The sequence below is a fragment of the Tympanuchus pallidicinctus genome, unplaced genomic scaffold (genome assembly GCF_026119805.1).
Source record: "Tympanuchus pallidicinctus isolate F22 unplaced genomic scaffold, pur_lepc_1.0 scaffold3, whole genome shotgun sequence".
NCBI lineage: Eukaryota > Metazoa > Chordata > Aves > Galliformes > Phasianidae > Tympanuchus > Tympanuchus pallidicinctus.
In genome coordinates, this window is record NW_026294747.1 from 42,489,226 (window position 1) to 42,509,740 (window position 20,515).

General features: G+C 36.8%; 1 protein-coding gene across 2 annotated transcripts in view; it reads left to right on the top strand.

The window, feature by feature from the left end:
• Positions 1 to 12,836, top strand: part of TTC8 (tetratricopeptide repeat domain 8) — a 36,618-nt gene extending 23,782 nt beyond the window's left edge. For both annotated transcript variants that reach the window (XM_052693888.1, XM_052693889.1), the window contains 7 exons: positions 1,333 to 1,420; positions 3,878 to 3,988; positions 5,936 to 6,075; positions 7,675 to 7,849; positions 9,098 to 9,220; positions 10,490 to 10,573; positions 12,162 to 12,836. In XM_052693888.1, coding sequence (XP_052549848.1) covers positions 1,333 to 1,420; positions 3,878 to 3,988; positions 5,936 to 6,075; positions 7,675 to 7,849; positions 9,098 to 9,220; positions 10,490 to 10,573; positions 12,162 to 12,278 — 838 coding nt within the window. In that variant the 3' untranslated portion in view covers positions 12,279 to 12,836. The remainder of the gene's footprint in view (positions 1 to 1,332; positions 1,421 to 3,877; positions 3,989 to 5,935; positions 6,076 to 7,674; positions 7,850 to 9,097; positions 9,221 to 10,489; positions 10,574 to 12,161) is intronic.
• The last annotated feature ends 7,679 nt before the right edge of the window (positions 12,837 to 20,515 follow it).

Genomic DNA, 20,515 nt, shown 5'->3' on the forward strand with positions numbered 1-20,515 from the left:
GCAATGAGATTTTTAGATTGATAAATTAATAAAAAATGAAATATTGAGGTTAACCGGCGTCTGCCAGAGATGCATTACCTGAGGAATACCAGGCAGTTCCAAAGGTGCAAGGCCTCAGAGCTGGCACACAGCAACACTGGCACATGCCCTCCCCCAAGAGAAAGCAAGTGATTTGAATGAACTGAAGACAAAGCTGTGGTGCAGCTTACAATACAGCTTTTTTTTGTTGTTGTTATTCACTGCATGTTAAAGATTTTTAATATCAGCAACAGATGTTTTATTATTTTTAGGAGAAAGTGTTTGCTGATGAGGATCTGGGAGAGTAAGGGAACTTGCCAGGGCAAAGAAGCTGTGGCTATGCTTCCAGAAGACAAGCTGAAAAACATTTTGAAATATTTTGAAAGAAAGCTTAAGGAGAGCAAATGTAAATAGAATGATTGTGGGTGATGAAAGAAATAACAGTTAAAGAAGACAGCTTTGTACTGGGGAAGAAGACCCAAGGAGTAGAAACGCAGGATTATAATGAGATGATGACAGCTGAGAAGACTGGGCCACTGTTATGTTTGTTCCAGAAGACAGAAACCAGAAACAGTGTTATTATACTGTTATTATCAATATACAGCCAGACTAAATTGCCATCTGGGGACTTGTACAAGACCCAGAAATTCTCACGTTCCTCTGCAAACGTGTAAAAAAAAACAACAAGCAGTGTCCTCTACTGCCCTTTCTATTGTCTGTCCAAAGTAGCAGAAGTCTCCACTGCTATTTATACAGCAGTAGATTTCACATGGGACTATGCATTATTTTTAAGAGTATTTACGTAAATGAGAAGAGAGAACTATTGTTAGTAAGATTAAAAATGCTAAGTAAGGTTCCCTGTATTCACTGGGAAACATACAGTGACCGTAGATAAAAATAGATGGATAATGTCCTAATTTAGTAATATTAATTTTCATGACATGAATATCTATGTTTTTTGTTATTATTTTTCAAGACAGAAGAATGAATTACTAATATTAAAAGAATGTTAACTTCATACATTGTCAAAAATATTTTTTAGTCATTCAAGGTGCACTTATATCAGACAACCAGGATCACTTGTTGTTGTCTTCCATAGAACTGTGATGTCATGAATTTGTCTTTTTCATAATGTTAAATGTTTGTCTTTATAATCTCAATGTATTCAACAGCATAAGTTTTGTTTGCCTGACCTTAAAGTATGGTTTTGGGCAATTCCTTTTTGGTTTATGCTTCATTAATTAATAAGCTTTTATTTAAAAAAGAAAAACAAAAAAACCCTCAACCTTCTACATCTCTCTGTTGTCTCTTTAGGTTAGGATTGTATCGAGAAGCTGAAAAACAATTCAAGTCAGCTCTCAAGCAGCAGGACATGGTTGATACAATCTTGTATTTGGCAAAAGTAAGTCATTTGCTTATTTCAGAGTGAATTGAAATCCCAACTTATCTCGGAGAAGTCCATACACCAGAAAAGCTGAGTATTGAGCTTGATAACACCATTGAGTTTATAGTGTCTGATCTCCACATAGATGTGAGATAAAAGATGCTTGCAGTTGAAATTGAAATCTGTAGTTTGAAAAAAGATTTTGAACCTTCCAGATTTTGTGGAAAAAAAAAAAAAAAAAGAAAAAAAAAATCCTTTCTGGTACCTTACTCTGTTCTTTGCTCTAAAGTCCAGTGAGGATTACACAGCTAAATAATTATTGGAGTTTCAGTATGAGGAATAGTGTAGCTATCCATGGTCTCCTAGGAAACTAATGGAATAAATCAGTAAGTGAAGAGTGAAGATCAAAATCATAGTTTCACAAGCAAAATCAAAACAAACTGAGCTTAAAGAAGGCAGTCAGAGACCTTGAAGCAGAGAATGTTCTGCTTAAATAAAGGCATTAAAATCCTTAAGAAAGCAAATAGCACAGCTGAGCTTCAGAATTACTTACTTGCAGATCTCACAAACATCAGACTCGTAACAATTTTCCAAGACATTCAAAGTGAGATTGCTTCTGAGAAACTAAACCTGCATTTTTCTTCCTCTAGTCCTAAAAAGAGATGAAATCAGTTTTGCTGTCAGCTCTTGTCAAGGCATCTGTCTCAAATCTATCCAAAAATCCTCATTAGCAGTAGATAATTTAGATATTCATATTATGATATTTGCTGTACCTTTCTATTTCTTGAGCTGTTTACTTTTAGTATGTAAATTACCATTTATATCTGAAGATGTATCTTCAACACAGCAGTTTGAGTTAGTTTATTCATTGAGCTTAGTCATTTTAGAATTGTATCACTAACAGGAGTCACTCTGTAAAATACATTATCTACAGAGAATGATCCAAGTAACATTGGATTGGACTAACAAACAGTGATTTATTATGAGAGATGCGTACAGCTATTTCTCACCACTAGCTCATGTAAGAGCAGGTTTGAACTTCTACTTCCCACTCCATAGACCAGCTATCTCAAGTGGAAGGCATCACACAAGTTAGTGACTGGGTGGACAGGCAATAGAGTAGGACACTGAATTGTATCTTGATCTGACAATACTGAAAAAATAAATCTTGAGTTAAGCAGCCGTTAAAAAGTAATAGGATTACCTCAAGTTTGGTGTAAACTGACCAATACCGCACTCCCTCTTAATTTTCTTGTTACATTCTCTACAACAACAGTTAGCAAGAGTTTGTTAGTTCTATTTTAAGTTTTCCTGAAAGCTAACTCTCCTTTGAAATGTAATTTATGAAAGAAAGATTAAAAGATTGAAAGAAAACTGAAAAAGTAAAGACCATTAAAACAAGTCAAGATTGTTGAGAAGTTACAAACTATTTCATGACCCAGACTGGCTGGGAATAGGGGTTTAATACCTGGGTAAGAGATAAAACGTATTTCATAAACAAAGATAAAAAGATTTTTTAAAAGGAACATATCTTACAGAGTTTATCTCCTCTTTTTAACAGTTCTTATTCTAAGAATATGAAGATAGTTTCATAGCTAGATTAGGACAAAACCCAAACATGCAAACAAATAAAACTTCCAGCTTACTAAAATTTCAGGTATGTCAAGTAGTATTATTAAATGTGATATTTTTCCATCAGGAGCACTGAAAACACTTTTCCACTCAGTGGGAGACAGATAAGTCACTGTAGTCATCTAGTTTCTCAAAGTAGGTGAATGAGGAGGGTTTCCTTTGCTGTAGCTGCTTTTTAAGGTACCCCGCAACAGGAAGGCTTTAGATTTGTACTCTCAGACTGCTGCAGAGGTGGCCCCTATCAACACATTGACGTCCTCTATCTAATTATCACACAAAGTTATCCACATCACGTGTGGTCATAATCAGCATAGAAACCAAAATTAAAAGGACTGAAATGCCTTCTTGCTGCTAAGGGATTTTATTATTTATGAAAGGAAAAGCTGGCAGAGCAGTAAGAAAATTTGACAGCATCACTGCCTGGTGCAGTGCAGTCTAATTAGACCAAGTAAAATATTTTGTTATTTCAGCACTATCAACCTGAATATGCAGTACTTTCAAGCCCAAATATACATTTTTAAAACTGTATATAAGGTAATACGTGCACCTCAGTGTCAAAGTTTTGTTATTTTGATATGGTGATAACATTTTTTAGTTTAGGGTAATGTCTGGATTAATAAATAATGTCTAGATGATATGCATTCAAATTTAATTATCTGAATTAGCCTATTATATTAATATATTAACTAGTCTATTTTATCTATATCCAGTATTAGCTGCCTTATTTTTGTAATATTACCCACAATCTCAGCTAATGTGGGAGGATTCATTCCTTCCATTTAGCCTCGTAGAACAGCAGTATAAGAGGACATTTTAATTTTTTTATACACTTTATTTTCTTAGGTGTATTTGCGTTTGGATCAGCCTGTAACAGCAGTAAACCTTTTCAAGCAAGGATTAGAACGATTTCCAGGAGAAGTGACTCTTATTTGTGGAATTGCCAGGATCTACGAGGTATGCATGCAATATGTAATTGTGTTCAAGGCTAGCAGCCCAAGCAAGTAAAAGAGCCAACAGTTGAACGTAAGTGTAAGGACATCAGAAATTAAGTACACTGATCTACAGTATCATTAATGCAAAAATATAATCTAAAATTCCAAAGTAGTGTTGGGGGAGTCTTAGACACTTATTTCAGTGGTTCATTACAACAGTGAGATCCTATTTTTCCTTGTTGAGATGTGCAGAAGTAAAATCACATTAAGTCAAGCATTCCAGGTGTTGTCCATGTATCTAGGCCTAGTTCATCTACAAGTATTTTAAATCAGACTAAAAGCGCTCAAGTCACCAACAGCCTGCTGGTAAGATTAAGCAGCAAGATAGACTACTGATAAGGGTTGTCTTTATTGTCCCATAAGTCACAGTTGACTTCTTAAGCTAGTGAGGACAGTTGGAACATGTTTCTTAGTTATGGAAATAGTTGTTACTTTAATTAGGATTAAAGTAGTTGTTTCAGTTTAGCTTGGTAACCACATATTTTGCATTTTTGAAATGTGTATCTTCTTGTTAAGTAGCGGACTTAGTGATTATATTCCCAAACCAATGTTTAAAACAAAGTCACGTAGTGTTCTTTTTTCTACATTCATATTTGGCATTCTTTCCTATTCTCATCATTTTCATCTAACCCCTAAGCATTAATCCATTTTCATATTAAATCCTTTTTGTCCTTCAGCAAGGAAGAAAATATCTGCATAACTTTAGAGGCATTTCTTTCCGAATTGTTAAACAGTTTTTAATATGGATATGATTTTGCAGAACCATATAAATAACACTGCATAACCCTTTAAGGAATTATTAAAGAGAAGCCTGAAGTTGACAGGATATAGTTTTTATGCTGACACCTGAGTGCAGGATTATAGCTTCATTAGCAAAGATTTGTACTGCAGCAGAGAGCTGTTCTTGCTACACAATCATAAATGGAATATATGCATCAGGCATCTTAATCAGAACTTTTCTCTGCCACTACTTTCTCATTGCAGAAAGAATTATGGACCTTGTTTGGTTTTAAAGAAGCATTATTTGTACAGGGACAGCTTTGGTACTGTTTCCTTTAGTGGCAGGAAATACATTTTTAATGGCTAAATGTGCTGCTACGGTTAAATAAAAGTTTGTTCTTTCTCCAGATTGAAAATAATCTATCTACAGCACACAGGTAGAAACTATTCCTCTCTAAACACAAAAGTGCGTTTTTAACCACTTTATTTTCTTCTAATATAAAACAAGGTCCTGTGGTGACCTGCATTCCTCAGAAACAATGATGTTTACAGCAAAGAATCCACCCTGATTCATTTGCCAACCAACATATATCCAAGCGTATTTTGAAGTGAAATATAGTTCTCTTAACTGGCATATCCTAGCAAGTCCAAGTTTTGGTAATAAATCCACGATTCCTGTTTTCAAAGGCATATATTAATTCTTCACATACAATTATACTCTCACTTATGTTCAAAGCAATTCATGAGTTGACTTAAAAAACATTGAAAATAATGGAGACGTCAGGAGAAATAAGTTTTCTGTTTTATTTCATACTAGGAAATTGGCTGGACAGTACTGTGTATCTTGAGGTGTTGTACAAAAGCTAGCAAATACCCATTGTACATGCTGAGCTTATGGCCAATCTTTCTTCCTTAAAAATATCTTTTTTGTACCAATGACATAGAAGTATGACAAGTACAGCCAGCATTGATAAATGCATTCTTCTCATGGATGTGTGTCACTTCAAAAGTTGCTGATCAGTGATTCAGCATTGTACAATTAGTGAACTGTAAAAGCATACAGTATTAATCTCAATTAAGTACTGTGCAGGACACAGATAAAGCACTCAGTAGATAGACATTTTGGTAAGTTTTATTATAGAAATTGCTGATAAAAGTAGAATTAATCCGATTTTTCCCCCTTACTTAGGAAATGAACGATATATCTTCAGCTGCAGAGTACTATAAAGAGGTCTTAAAACAAGACAATACTCACGTGGAAGCAATAGCATGCATTGGCAGTAACCGTTTTTACTCAGACCAGCCTGAGATAGCTCTGCGGTTCTATAGGTATCTATTCTTGTGGGGAGGGAGGAAGAACTGGATGCATACAAGGTTGATAGGGTTGGCTTTTGTAATGCTGACATTAAAACAGCTAAGAGATTGACATTGATAAAGTTTTAGACAAAGATCACCAGAAAATCAGCTCACTAATATACATATCTTCTCTGCCAATGATAATTACATCTCTCTCAAAGAATTTCTCATTGCTGCACATGAAGCTTGTAGAGGTATCAAGAGGTTATTTAAATCACTGATTGTTTGATTATTAAACCAGAAGTGATCTCTCACAACATGAGGCAGTTTAAGAACACTGTACCTTACTCTCAACTTCATTTGCTTTCAGGAGGCATATGGGCTTCCTGTTCAGCCTTTGGAGAAGGAGAGAGCTTTGAAAAACTCTACCTGAAGGCATGGGTAGTTGTGACCACAAAACCTCTTACTTTAATGTAGACTGGGATTCCCTTGTGTTTTGCTGCAAGTAATAAAAAGACATTTAAATGATGCCTGTTTTTTTTTTTTTTTTAATTTTAATACAGCCAGATTGCAAAGGAGTCTGACTCACATTCCTAAGCCTAAGGAGCAGACTGAAGCACTGCTATGTCATGTCTGATGTACCTGAGCTGCTTAATGCTTTAAGTTTAGAAACTCACAGTGATACCAATAGCAGCAGCCCTCTTAAACCCTGGCCCTCTTAGCATATCTGTTTTCCCTATAAATGTTAATCAGCTGAATTTTATAAAACATCTCTATTCTAGAAGACAAATAAAATCAATTTGAAACAAAACTTGACTTACGCTTCAAAAGTAAGATCAGTGTAGGTTCATATACTAGATGCAGCAGTACTGATTAAAGAGGTGTTGAAGGATAGGAATGAAACAAAAATTTGAAGTCTGAAGAGTTATGAAGAGTAGCTGGAGAAAATCACGATCTGATTGAGGTTAAGGGACTAGAAAGAAGAAATAGAGAAAGTCTGTGTACAGCTCTGTTTTAGAGTAAAGTCAGATCACGTGATGCTGTCAAAATACCAGAACTTATCTAATTTACATGAAGACTGTTTTGTACAGCTCTAATTCCACTAACCAGAAATGCTATGCACTACCCACTTAACCAACTGTCGGTGTATAATCAATGACTATTAAGATGTTATAACTACAAAATAAACAAGAGAGTTAGACAAAGCAGATTATGATAACAAAAAAGAATAGACAGAAAGCTTACCCCTATCCTGGGCTCATTACAAAACTCCAGCACAGTGGATGTCCAGAAGAGATCCTTCCCACTAGTAGCCAGCTCTTAAGTGGGTCTCGGAGGCTCTAGCCTGGCTCCACCCCTTCCGGCAGCACAGGAGAATTGCCTTCACCTGTGCTCCTCTGGCTGACTCATGGCTCACCTCAGGTGATCAATCAGAGGTTCAGGCTGTGACTGAGCAGTTCTCATACCATTAGACTATAACAAAATTGTCTGAGAGCACAAAATAAAGTTAACTTACATGGCTACCGCGCTCTTTTGGAATAGGGAGTGAGAAGAAGATAATTTTGTCATTTAGAATAGGACTCATATTTTAAATTGATCTTAAAAATAAATTAATATTTTCTTTCAATCTAGACGGCTCCTGCAGATGGGTGTTTATAACTACCAGCTTTTTAACAATCTGGGCCTCTGCTGCTTCTATGCCCAGCAGTATGATATGACACTAACTTCATTTGAACGTGCGCTGTTTTTGGCTGAAAATGAAGAGGAGACAGCAGATGTGTGGTACAACTTGGGACATGTGGCTGTGGTATGAAAAACACTAAAGTCATTCTGAAAAAGTACAGAAACTGGAAAACAGCTTGGAAGTAATCATTGTCCTACTTTGAAATATGAAAGCTGATATTGTCATGGATAAAGTACAGTACAGACTTAACTAAGGGTTTATTTGCATTTCAGGAGACAAGAAGAGGCAAAGAAAGTTTTGTACATGATCACAGAATAGAATTTACTCCTGCTAAAAGACACTCCCTTCCCAACCATCTTCAGCCTTCCATTCTTTCTGAAAATTTGCAGTACATCCCAGCCCTTGGGGGCTAGTCCAACAAAAAAATTGCATTCAAGATATTTTTCTCTGGGCTGTAACTTATGTGACATAAAGCATTAGATTGATTTTCTGGTCATAAAAAATGCTGAGCAGTGGGTAGCTGAGGAGGCATGTTATCCTGTTATGGTAGGCAACAGAAGTATTTTGTAATTATGTAATAAAATTTGTTGTTTGTGCATTAATTTGCATTAAGTGCCCATTTTTATGGATGTTCTGCCAGAAGTTGTGTTAGATATCTGTTTATCTGCCCAGAATAGGGTTACTAAATAATGTTTTTGTTAGCTTTCCCTTACAGGGTCTGTCCAAATGCTGATTACTGTTTAACTTAAGTCAGAGAGAAACTCAGCTGCTCTTCTTCTTTATAGAGTAACTAGGATAAACATATTAATTTATACTGCCTAAAACACCAAAATCTGAATTAGTATGCATGTATTTTTCAGCATTTTTCACTTAGAAGATGTAACCTGATGCTGTATCAGTTTTGTCCTAAAACTAGAGCTTTAAAGCAGTGGCTCCATACAAAGAGATTAATCTCTCTTTTTCTGTCTTGTACTAAGTAGCTTTATATGGCTTTTTTTTAATCCATGAAGACTGAGAAGCAGAATGATTTTTTGCCTGGAGACACTTCTATTTTCCTTACCTTGTTATAAAAGGTATCATATTGTATGGTCTTTAGATGATACTCTTGCCATCTAAAAGTTAAATTGGATGAACTGAATCTCACTTGAAGCATGGAAATTTGTCCTGGAGAGGAACAATGCTGTCTGGATAAAGAATGAGAAACAAATCAGATGATCTGGGAAGAAAGCACACATGGTTCTCATCAGCATGTTTTTATTGTAATTTGCACTTCATGGTAGTACATATGTATGAAAAAGATAACCAAAACAGCAAAACAGATGCATGTTGTTTCCAGTATTTTCACAAATTAAAATGCAATCTTACTTTTAGGGGATAGGAGACCTGAATCTGGCTTACCAGTGTTTCAAACTGACCTTAATCAACAATAATGACTATGCAGAAGCTTACAACAACTTGGCTGTGCTGGAAATGCAAAAAGGTCACATTGAACAGGTTGGTGTTGAAAATATATCTAAGCAGAAGGCTTCCTCTGGCCTGCTTATACTAGAAGACTTCAGGAAAGTTGGTGGCTCATTACACCTCAAGTGGGTATGCTGTGTTACGTTGCAATTAGCTGTGTAACTGGCAAACACAGTTGGCTGAAAGCAATCAGTGGATGCTTTTATACGCATACAGTGGAAGATAGAATCTCTTTGTTGAACTATTAGAACTACTGTGGACTATTTTAACCTTTCTGCTTAGGAGCAAGACTGTTGAGGGGGGGAGGGGGTACACGTAGACATTGGGGAGCTACAATATAGTATAATATAATGAGTTTTTAAAATACATTTTTAAGAGCAAATCATTCTGAAGTTAGCTTTATTCAGGTAGGCTGGTGATCACCATGGGAGTGAGCCCAGCACTGGATGATTTCAGATGAAGTTCAGTTTTGGTTTCAGTTTCGCATTCAGTCATACTACTGACATTTAAATCCTAGGTAGAACTTCTGTTCATTGCAGAAGTCATTGCTAACAACTAGGAATAGGGAGCCTTTACACTGTAATCGAATGTTTTGTATTTTGTTTTTCAGCTTAAAATTTTCAATTTTCTTCTTGCATCGCATGCATAATAAAAATTAGGATCGTTCAGAACAAAAAGTATAGAAAAGAATATGAAGACATTTTGCTTGTCAATTTATTTTGTTTCACAATGTTATTGCATGCATGTGCTCAAAGTTGCTGGACTGAGGGAGTCTTAATGAATTCTATGCTCTCTACCTTTCCACTTTACAGATATCATTGTATTTAAAAGATGTGATATATTTCCACATTCTCCATGCTACAGTGAATGCGTTCAGAATCTGATCCAAATTTTCTGTTGAATTTATGGCATGAAAATGCATGCTCTAGTACTTAATTTTTTATTAGTTTTTAACATTGTTTTGCTGGTCAGAAAAAGGACTGACTCCAGCAAGTAGATTATTCAGTACTTAATCAGAGTCAAGTTTTACAGCTTCATATTTCCTCAGTGATTTGTTTAAAAGTACATCCTAGGCCCAAAGATCTTTTTCTTTATTTCTTTCTTTCATGGGAGAAACTATTTGCTGTATTCTTCAAAATGTTTGGGCAATTTAGGCTGAGCAAAACAGAACGCATGGTCATTTGGGAGTCTATTAAGTCCCAGTAAAAGAGAACTCCAGATTATTTCTTTCAAGAATTATGAAGACTGCATTAGATCCTTCCCTCACAGATTTTTAACATTTTTGTTTTTTTCTGTACCCAGGCAAGAGCTTTGCTGCAGACTGCTTCTCACTTAGCACCTCATATGTATGAGCCCCACTTTAATTTTGCAGTACTCTCGGAGAAGGTAAGGCTCTGTCCTATCCTTAAATTCTAAAAATTGAACCTCTGTAGGGTAGGATTTTTTTATTGTTAGTACTTTTTTTTCTTTCTAAATAGGTATGATAAAAAAAAAACCAAAATGCATAACCTCAAGATAAAACTTAAGTTACATTTTCATTTTAATACCCAGAAGGTTTGTAAAAGCAGTCGTTCAGATATTTGCTGTTAAGAGTAGCCAACTAGCTACAGAGTAACTGTAATTCTAAAAATATGTTTGGAAGATGAACAATCCATTAATAATTCCACGTCTTTACAGTCAATGACTCTTTTAGAATGTGAACTGATAGAGTATCAAATGATTTATCAGTAATTATTGAAGGAATCCTGGTTATTAAACTCCTATTTTAGTGATCTCAAAGGGAATATCTGTTCTTCAGATTTATGACCACTGAATTTTGTGTGCTGATATTTTATTCATAATGAGGTCTCAGACACTGAATTACCACCAATAAAGAGAAACTTGTCCCAAAATTTTGTAAAATTGGAAAAAAAAAAATACTCCTTGGCTGGAGCCTACAACTTTAAGATTCAGTTATGAGTCCGTTTGTGTAGCAGCACAACTCCTACAGATACTTAAGTACACACATCAAGGAGAGGATAACTCATTAATTTGTAAACATATCTTCACTGTGAAATGGAAGACTGTTTATAATAATTGCATTCTGTAATTACTGATTAAGGAGTAAATCCTAGTTTGCAAATGTCGTTACATATCTTTTTGCCTATAAAAATTGCATTGGTTGTAGGAGGAGACAGATGGCAAGATCATCTAGCTGTTAATGAAGTGTGATAACAGATCCGGTGTAAGGGATGGTTTACAAGACAGAAATCTCTGGCCTGGACTGCTTTTCTTCTCTTCAGAGAATTACTGATGTACCAAAGCTGTGTGTAGTCTGACACACAGGCAACGAATTCGGGTCTCACTTCCCATCTGGAATCTATCACTTTTTCTAGATGGGATCCCAAACATTTGTTTATTTTTCTGAGCTCACTTTCTGAGATGCTGTCCTTACACGCACTTCCCTCGTCCAAAAAACTGCTGGCTATTTAAGAAAAAAAAAAAACAAAGTTGGAAACAACATGCAAACAGTTCTAAAAACAGCAAAGGAGTAACATACAATTAATTAGTTCTCTGATCCTATCCCTGTCTCTCTGTGAGGAAGCAGGAAGTCACAAGGGGTTGCAACCTTTGCAGGTGCCAGTTTGACTCTCTCCTTTTTCTATTTATGACAGCACTTCAATGAAATTTAAAATCAGGTCTTCCCCTTTTTATTCCTTCTCACTTTAAGTAGTGAGCATAGCATACCTTGTTGTCTTTCCTCCAAGTCAGGTAGGATATGAAGTTGTTTCGATGCACCCCTCCCACTGAAAGTAAATAAATAAATCACACTTCTGTCTGTTATCTCGTCACCCCTTGTAGTAAGTATGATGTCTTACTCAGGACAAACTGGTTACGTTTGAACATTTGTGAGTATTAGAAATGTACTGCACAAAATGTATGATGCAAGTGTTGTCATGCTTGTACTTACAAAATTATTTTGCGTATCTTACAGATTGGAGATTTTCAGAGGAGTTACATGGCTGCTCAAAAGTCAGAGGAAGCATTTCCAGGCCACGTTGATACACAACAACTCATCAAACAACTAAAAGAGCGCTTTGCTATGCTCTGATAACATATTTTTTGAAAGTGTAAAATCTGCTTCAAGTCCTCTAGAGTTAAAGTTCCATACATTTTATTCAAAGTAGGTAAATTGTACTTAATCCATTCCTGTTGCAAACACTATGCTATTTAGAGTAGCAGGAAAGGTTTGGGAGTCTGTTAGTTCTTTTATCTTAAAACACAGCTAGAACACGTTTCACTTACATACAACCAAGAACACAGAAGTGGCAGGATGTTGCCAGTATGAAAACTTTCAAATAGTTATCTATTAACAACTAAGTGTGTATTTAATATTAATAAACATTTCTGAAGACATTTTTCTGACTTTTCTGCAGAAAAAGAAAGTTTTTATATATTCTTGTGTGACAATCTGTTGAGCCTCACAGAGTAAGAATGCTTCGTAACTAGTCTCCAGACTTGGTTTTGATAGTATACTTTCTATATTTTCTTACTGCATGTTAAGTTTTAAACCTACGCTAAGCAAAACTGTGTTTTTTGGTATGGAGATAAAACAGAAGTTCTTATATTCCTTGTTGTACTTTATGACTTAAATAAATTCCAGCTTCTATGGTTTGTCGCTTTTACTTACATAAGTTAAAATTACATCCTCATTACCTTGAAAGTAAGAGTCAGAGGCTGTAAAGCACTTTGAAATACAGCAGAAGCAGTACTAAGCAAAATACGTATTCCTCTCTACTTAGAAGAGAGAGCTTAATCTTCATTTTAGTGAGGGAAAAAGATATGTGAGAACCTTGCTAAGTGCATATTAACAGTTGGGAAAAAAACATTGATTGGGTGGTTACCTGTGCTCCCCCACCTGGTACTGTCAGAATATTCTCAGAAACCAATTAAAACAGAACCTTAGTTGCCACTTGTCATTATTTAAATAAGATTTTACTTTTTGCTAAAGAGGAAGAATTTATAAGGAACTTCCATCCTTTGATCCACTGCACTTATGTCTTTCCAGTTGACACTGCTAAACTTACAAAGCTATCAGAAAAGAAAATGTTTGTCTTTAACAGTTTAAATACAACTGTTGAGAATACTTTGAATTAATAATATGACATTCAAAAATTTTTTAAAATTGCAGAGTAAAATAAGATTATTTCTACATGAACTGGAACTGAAACTGGTAATAGAAATTCAGTTTTTAATCCACTGTGTGACAGTTCACTTGTTCCTCATACGTGCTTATATGATCCTACCTACTGTGATCACTACTCAAGTTGATGCGCTGAATACCTCTTTATTTTAGTAAATAGTACTCCTCAGAACATAGATCTGATATCATTATTCTCTTGATATCAATCCAAAATACTGGATTTTGAAAGGGAAAAGGTTAATACATGATAAGGAATACATGGCAAGAGATTCTTTCGTAAATTAATTAAAAATGCACGCACTTCTAAATAAGGATTAAAACCTTTTTAGCTCCTTAATGTACAGCATTTGCAAGTCCTTCCAAATACACCTTACATGGTGTGTTTTGATTGCCCCAAAAGGCAGCAGCTATTTCTTTTGTTGTCCTTTCATACCCCAAAGCAAGTGCGTGACAGTATTTTTATTATTTCTTCCACAACCAGCACATGTGCAAATTAAATCAAATATGGTAACAAGAACAGCTCTGCAGAGAAACAACAGATGAATGAGCAGGCTGTTTGTTGTGGAAGAATCTTTCGATTTTGTTTCATGTTAATTCAGTGCCAGCTCTGATGAGCAGATGAATCGGCAGGCCCTGGGGCAAACTGCCCTCAGTTAATTTAGTACGACACAGCATAGCGCAGTGCATCAGAATCTGTATTCATCTCTGGGGTAGAATCAAGTTAGGATGGTGTGACCTTAATATTGTAGGCAGCATTTCTGTAATACAAAAATCATTTTTCATCTAACCTGTAGCACAGCTTCAGCTGTGTCAAGCCAGCATTCATAAGGCCCCTTGGGAGTAAAAAAAACTGGAGTGTAAGAAAACAGCACAACTTTTCAAACTACAGGAGAGATGATGTTCACAGCAGTGTTGTCTGGAATGAAACCATTAAAGTAAAGCCTTGTAGTGAAGTAAAACCTACAGTAAAGGTTTGCGTAGTTTATGGTTGCTGACACCAATTCCACTTGGTCTCTAGACAAGCTCTGTTACTGGAATCTTTCTGATGGATGAATCCACCTAAAAGTTCATAATGAAGGAATAGTATTATTAATGAATTTTGATTGTTCTGCAGGATGTCAAAGCTGTAACAGCAGTCACAAAACTGTTGAAGTGTGAATCGTGTCTGCAAAAAGCAGTCTCAGATGACACTGGAAAGGATAAGAGCAGTTTGCCAATACATGCCAGTTCAGTCACTCTAAAACTTTGAATAATTATCCTGTTATCTCTCTCTCGTTTTTCTTTTGATTGTTTCCTGTTCTTGTAGGCTAGAGAATTTGGGTCACTCAGATCTCTGATACCACCTGGGCCAAATTTTCTAATCCAGTTGTTCTTTTTAATGAACCCAATTTGTGAGTATTTAGTAATTACCTGCCAGAGCAGCATCAAGTTTTGATGTAAAAAAACCTATGGTACCTTCTGTGAAAGATTTTATATTTAATCATTTCCACTACTGTATGTTTGTCCTCCTTCTAACGGGTGATTGTGTGTTCATTTGCGTGCTCCCTTCCGTCCACCCCTCACCCAGTGGCTACTTTTTTTACTTTTCATGCCCTGACACCAGTAGGACCACAGCCATTTTGCCTTCCCCAGCGATGCTAATGTGTGCGAATGCCATCTGTGACAGTTACTTTCGACCAAATAAGTTGTTTCCCTACCACGGGCAGCAAAAAATATAGAGCTTAGAAGAATCTCTTATACCAGCCTACTTGTCAAAACTAGGACATGTGTCATCCATCCAAACAGCGAGAAAAACTTGCCATGAAAACTTACTGGCAGGTATCAGCTATGCCCCTTGAGCAAAGACCAAACTGGACAGTCTGAAATGCAGGTCAAAAATCATTTCAAGGTAAGTGTAGGGAAAAAGCAGATGCCTACCAGGACACTGAATAAGCTGAGTAAAAGACTTGGTGAGATGCCATCCTGTTCTGCCTCATTCCAAGCTCAGAATTGCCATTTACCATGCTTTCAAATGGGACTGTGCAAACACACTGTAATACACAACATGAGATACAAAACCACTGTGGAATCAATTAAGGGGTGAACTTTCCTCAGAGGATCTGGACAGACTCAGTTCACACAATTTTTGTGGTTGCTGGAATTTATTAAAAGCTTAGTACTGTTGTGAACTTACAGTTCCCTGCAGATAAGTGTGCACACATGAAATTCTGCACTGCTGAGCTCTGCTGACTAGAGTAGTATTTTACTGATATCCCAGCCACCACTAGAAGAAAAAAAAAAGAAAAAAAAAAAGGAAGTGAGCAGAAGGTAGATGTAGAATGGAAAATGCTCTTTTCTCTTGAAATAAAAACTAGGTATTTCTTTGTGATTTAGAAGATGAATGAAGCAAATGCCAAACTGATGCTCAGATTCAGACAGATAATATGCATCTCTAGATACTCTCCAAGAGAATTAAAATTCCCATGCTGATAAGATAGTTGTGTTATTATCTTTCCTATTTACAGCTTCAGGGTTTAGGAGTGCTCAGAAGCTACAAAAGGTTCAGAAGTATTTGTAAACAGGTTGAATGTGGGAGAAAGGAATTCAGTAGCAAAGCTATCAAATAAACATACCCTGAATTATGCTGAGTTAACTGAATAATCCACATGAGTAGTATATTTACCTTCTCCCTTCTACTGGTTACAGCAACTGCTCAGTACACCACCTTCTCCCTTCTTCTGTTCAGTATACAAAGAAGGCATAAAGGTTTACTTCATAAAGACTTTCTAGGTAGACAGTAGGTCCATGAAGAATATGATGTGTAATTGTGGACATGAACGTATCAGCACATACACAGATGTGGTTTTTCTCCATTTCCTTTTCACAGATATTGCCCGTGAAACCTAGTGTATTTCTCCAAAGATAGGTCTTAAAGCCATAAAAAATGAGATGCAAAAAGAAATAGCAGGACACAAACTTTGCTAAGCATAATGGAAATGGCAAACTCATTAGAAGCCATGAAACTTGGTCTAAGGAAGGAGACAACCCTAGCAATATCATCTCATTTTCAGCTTATTCAGTAGCAATTTCATCTTATTAAATAGTGGAGGTTTTACGTATTACCCTTAGTATTATTTTACACTGCTAACAGTTCCATATTTTTATATTTGTATAGCTCCTCTATAGCCATTAAAGTTGTTACCTAATTAAGCCTTATATACAGTGATTTAGACTATTCTAATCAAGGATCAAGAGATTCTGCTTTGTTTGTATATGAGACAGTACAGAAAAGCAAAGTTAGAACATATCCTGTTACTTTGAGCTATCATCAGTCAACAGTACAGGGGTTCAGACAGAACTCTAATCTTCTAAAAATATATGGTCACTGATTCTGCCTTATTTGGTAGAAGAAAAACAAATGCATGTTTCTGTCCCACCTTCCAAGGATTTAATTATTAGTTTCTCCAGAGATACCATTGTGGAAGGCCCAGTAGAAAAGCTTCAGAAGCTTCTGACTTCTGCCTGCAGTCTTTAAGTGTCTAAGGTAGAAGCTCAACACCATTCCCAAGTATTTATTTATTCCACTATTAAAATGTAACTACTAGGATGAATGCAAGATTTGAAATTTGTCGTAAATCCTAGAAAGGCAGGCTGATTAGCAGAAGACCCCATGCCATGCCAAGGTTGTATACCAAAAACCTCTGTAATATAGTACAGGATAACATTGCTGTATATGCATAAGATACCCACAAATAGCCTGTGTCTTGTTCAAATTGGACAGTAGCTGTAGGCACCAAAGAAAATAACTCTCCAGAGTTCCTTAGGCTGGAACTGAACACTGGGAAAGGTGGCTGGAATGTGAGGTAGAGTTTCACAGGAGTATAAGAATACTTACAAAATATACTTAAAATAATAGTAAATAAATATAGCATGGCTACTATGATCATCAGTGACCTAGGTCACTTGCACTTTACAGCAACATCTATGACTGGTTTTTTTTTCTTTTTTCTTGATCTTTATTAGCAGATCTGTATACTTATCACACAGGTCTATTTTTCAGCAATTACAACCAAAGCTCAGAAATACTCAGTGCTCTGGCATGATGTGATAAGACTCGCAGAACCACTGTCCAACAAGTAGTAACTCAGTAACTCTTCCGAATCTTCAAAACACGCAAGCAAATAAACAAAAAACAAGAACACAGTGTCTTTTCTGTCTTGGTGAACACCCTGACTTAAGTCATCATCATCATCATCTGTAACTTCACGTTATCTTGCTGGGCCCAACTGCGCTGCATCATAAGTCAGTCCTGTTATGTCAGCTGCCAGTAAGCACATTCCTTTCTGCCAAAACATCTGTCATTTCTAGACAAACAGCAGATACTTCAGGCACAAGTCTCCTGAACAGAGTGTGAGAAAACCTGCAAAGTATCATCTAGACAGGAAACAATATTCTCATGTTATTCTAAGACACCTCTGGGTCTCTTAGAGACTTTCACCCAGTAACATAGCAGGCTTTGCAAAGATCAAGTTCTGCTGCAGATATTAACATGTTTATAAGCACATGCAAACAGACAAGTTTTGCCCACGCAAGCACACAAGTCTATTCAAGCACCCTGAGGAAACAACTGCTCTTGCTACACATGACTCTATGTTGTATGTGCTATAAATAAATTCTCCTTCCCCCTAAGGGAGGCTCATTTTGACTCAGGTTTAAAACACCACAACAGGTATTTTCATAGTGCTCAAAATGTTTGTGGCATACCATAAAACTGCTGCTCTTTAAGGGCTCCACAAAGCAGAGGGAAACATCAAGTTGCCACCTTTCTGAGAACAGCACAATTCTTGTCTTTGTAGCCATGTAGCCACGTTTGAAAATTGAAGCTAGACTCTGTCATATCATAGTACTGTTCTGCTGCTTCAGGAGATCCTATCACCAGGCATACTAAGTTTAACACTTTTGTGTTACACTGTAGTAAAGGAGCAACAGACAGGAAAAATAAATGCTTTCCCTCTTCTTCCTCCCTTACATAAGGCAAAGCAAGTAGTCAGCAATGCTCTTCCCATCAGTCAATTATACCTGTAGAACAACAACATTTTTTTCCCCTAATCCTGATTTTGGAAGGTTTTTTAACTAGTATTTTTGTCACCACTTAGGTGATGGAACTGCTTATAGCAGAGAAGCAGTAGATGTGAATGCACCTCTTACCTACTGAGAAATAAGAGCACTCGTAGTGAACACTTCTCAGTGGGCAAGGAGAAACCACACTACAGCACTCCCAGCCATGCTCAAAGCTGCTCTCCTACATACGTAAACATTGGCACAAATGTAACAGCTCCAACAGCTAAACATACGCTCAATAAAAAGCACAACAAACCAAGAATGGTCCAGGCAGTTGTTTTAAGGCTTATTTTACCTTTTAAAAAATTGTTGAGAAGATCTTGGTGCCCCAAAGCTTCTCGTGGTTCCTGAAAGCCCAGAAGGCCACCTCTATCTTTCATTGCTGACACCTGGAAGGCTCAAGTGCTACCACAGCCTCTAGTGGGGCTAAAAAGGAGCCTTAACCCCTTCCTGGAGTTACAGCCTGCCTGATTAGCTAGCAGGCAGCTGAAGAAAGAAATACCTTTGGCTTCTAACATAAGAGTTGCAAAAGTCAGGTTGTTTTCTTTAAAGCAGGCTGGAAATAGAAATCATTTCTGATCTGTGCTACAAAATAATCTAAGTATCAATAATGAATAGCAAGCATGGTTTCTCCTCTTCCTTCAGTTTTGTGACCTAGTTTTGTCTTTTCTCTCAGGATGTGTTCATCCTGCCACACTTTGTCTGCTTGGTGACTTCATGTTCTGTTTCCAGGCAATTTTGCCTATATGACCCCAAAAGCCTTTCTTCGCTCCTGCAGCTGTAGAAGGCATCAGCCTGCTTTTATACAAAGAAAAACATTCTTCAGACAAAAGCCATAGAATCATAGAATGGCTTGGCCTGGAAAGGACCTCAGAGATCATCTAGTTCCAACCCAGGATTGGATTGGGCAGGGTTGTCAATTGTTAGATCCAGTGCTAGATCAAGGTGCCCGTGGACCCATCCAACCTGGCCCTGAACAGCTCCAGAGATGGAGCATCATCCACAGCCTCTCAGGGCACCCTGTTCCAGAACATCACCAGCCTCTCACTGAAAACTTCCCCCTGAGATCTTATTTAAATATCTCCTCCTTTACTTTAAAACCATTCCCCTTTGTCCTCTCACTGTCTACCCATGTAAAAAATTGATGTCCCTCCTATTTATATAGCCTTCCTATAGAATGAGCGGGAGGGCATCACCATTTTGTATGTGTGTGGAACCTGAGTGAGCAGCTGCCTAGACAGATATTTAGCGACAGCAAACAAAAAGGCGACTGCTCACCCTGGGCTCCAAGTGCAAACAGAGAAGAAGAAAATGTCAGATCTGCATAAACTCTGCATGGCTCCCTGATGGTATAAAAACACCTCTTTTGAACAGCATCTTCTAACTACAGAAAAGTTGAGGTAACCTTTCCTTTCTTTTCCATTTCCTTTTTTTTTTTTTCCCAGAAAATATTTCCCTTCCTAATGGCATTTTCACTTGGTAAAGATACAATCTGCTGCCAAACCTGCATATAATTCCATTGTTCAGATCTTACATCCATTCAGTTCCTTCTCAAAAACATCACTGCTTCCCAGCCATATTTTTCCCATGAACTACAGAATAAATTGTCTGCTGTTCATTCTGCAAATGTGCAATGTATAGTGGCAAAGTAGTTGCTGGTAGAGTCAGAAAACTCCTGGAACTTAACAATTAATGATGAATTCTGATACCTAAAAGCAAATAAGTCTGCTGCTACAAAATGAGAAATGAAGATAACAAAAGCCAGCATTGCCCTGGAGGCAAACTCCGCTGCCTCAGGAGTTGCCGGTATCACAGGGATACAAGATATTTGTCTAGATACAAAATAGTTTTATGTCAAATAAATTATTCATACAGCCATTGCTCATCACAGATTTCCTCTCTTTGTGCTCATTCACACACAGAGATAAGAGTCTGCTGTTCACTGCGTTATTAAGAACATCACAATAGCCGTTAAATCTTCACAGAGACCATTTTCTGAGGTAGTCCCTGTAGCATACATACACTCTAAATCAGTAGAAGGCCAC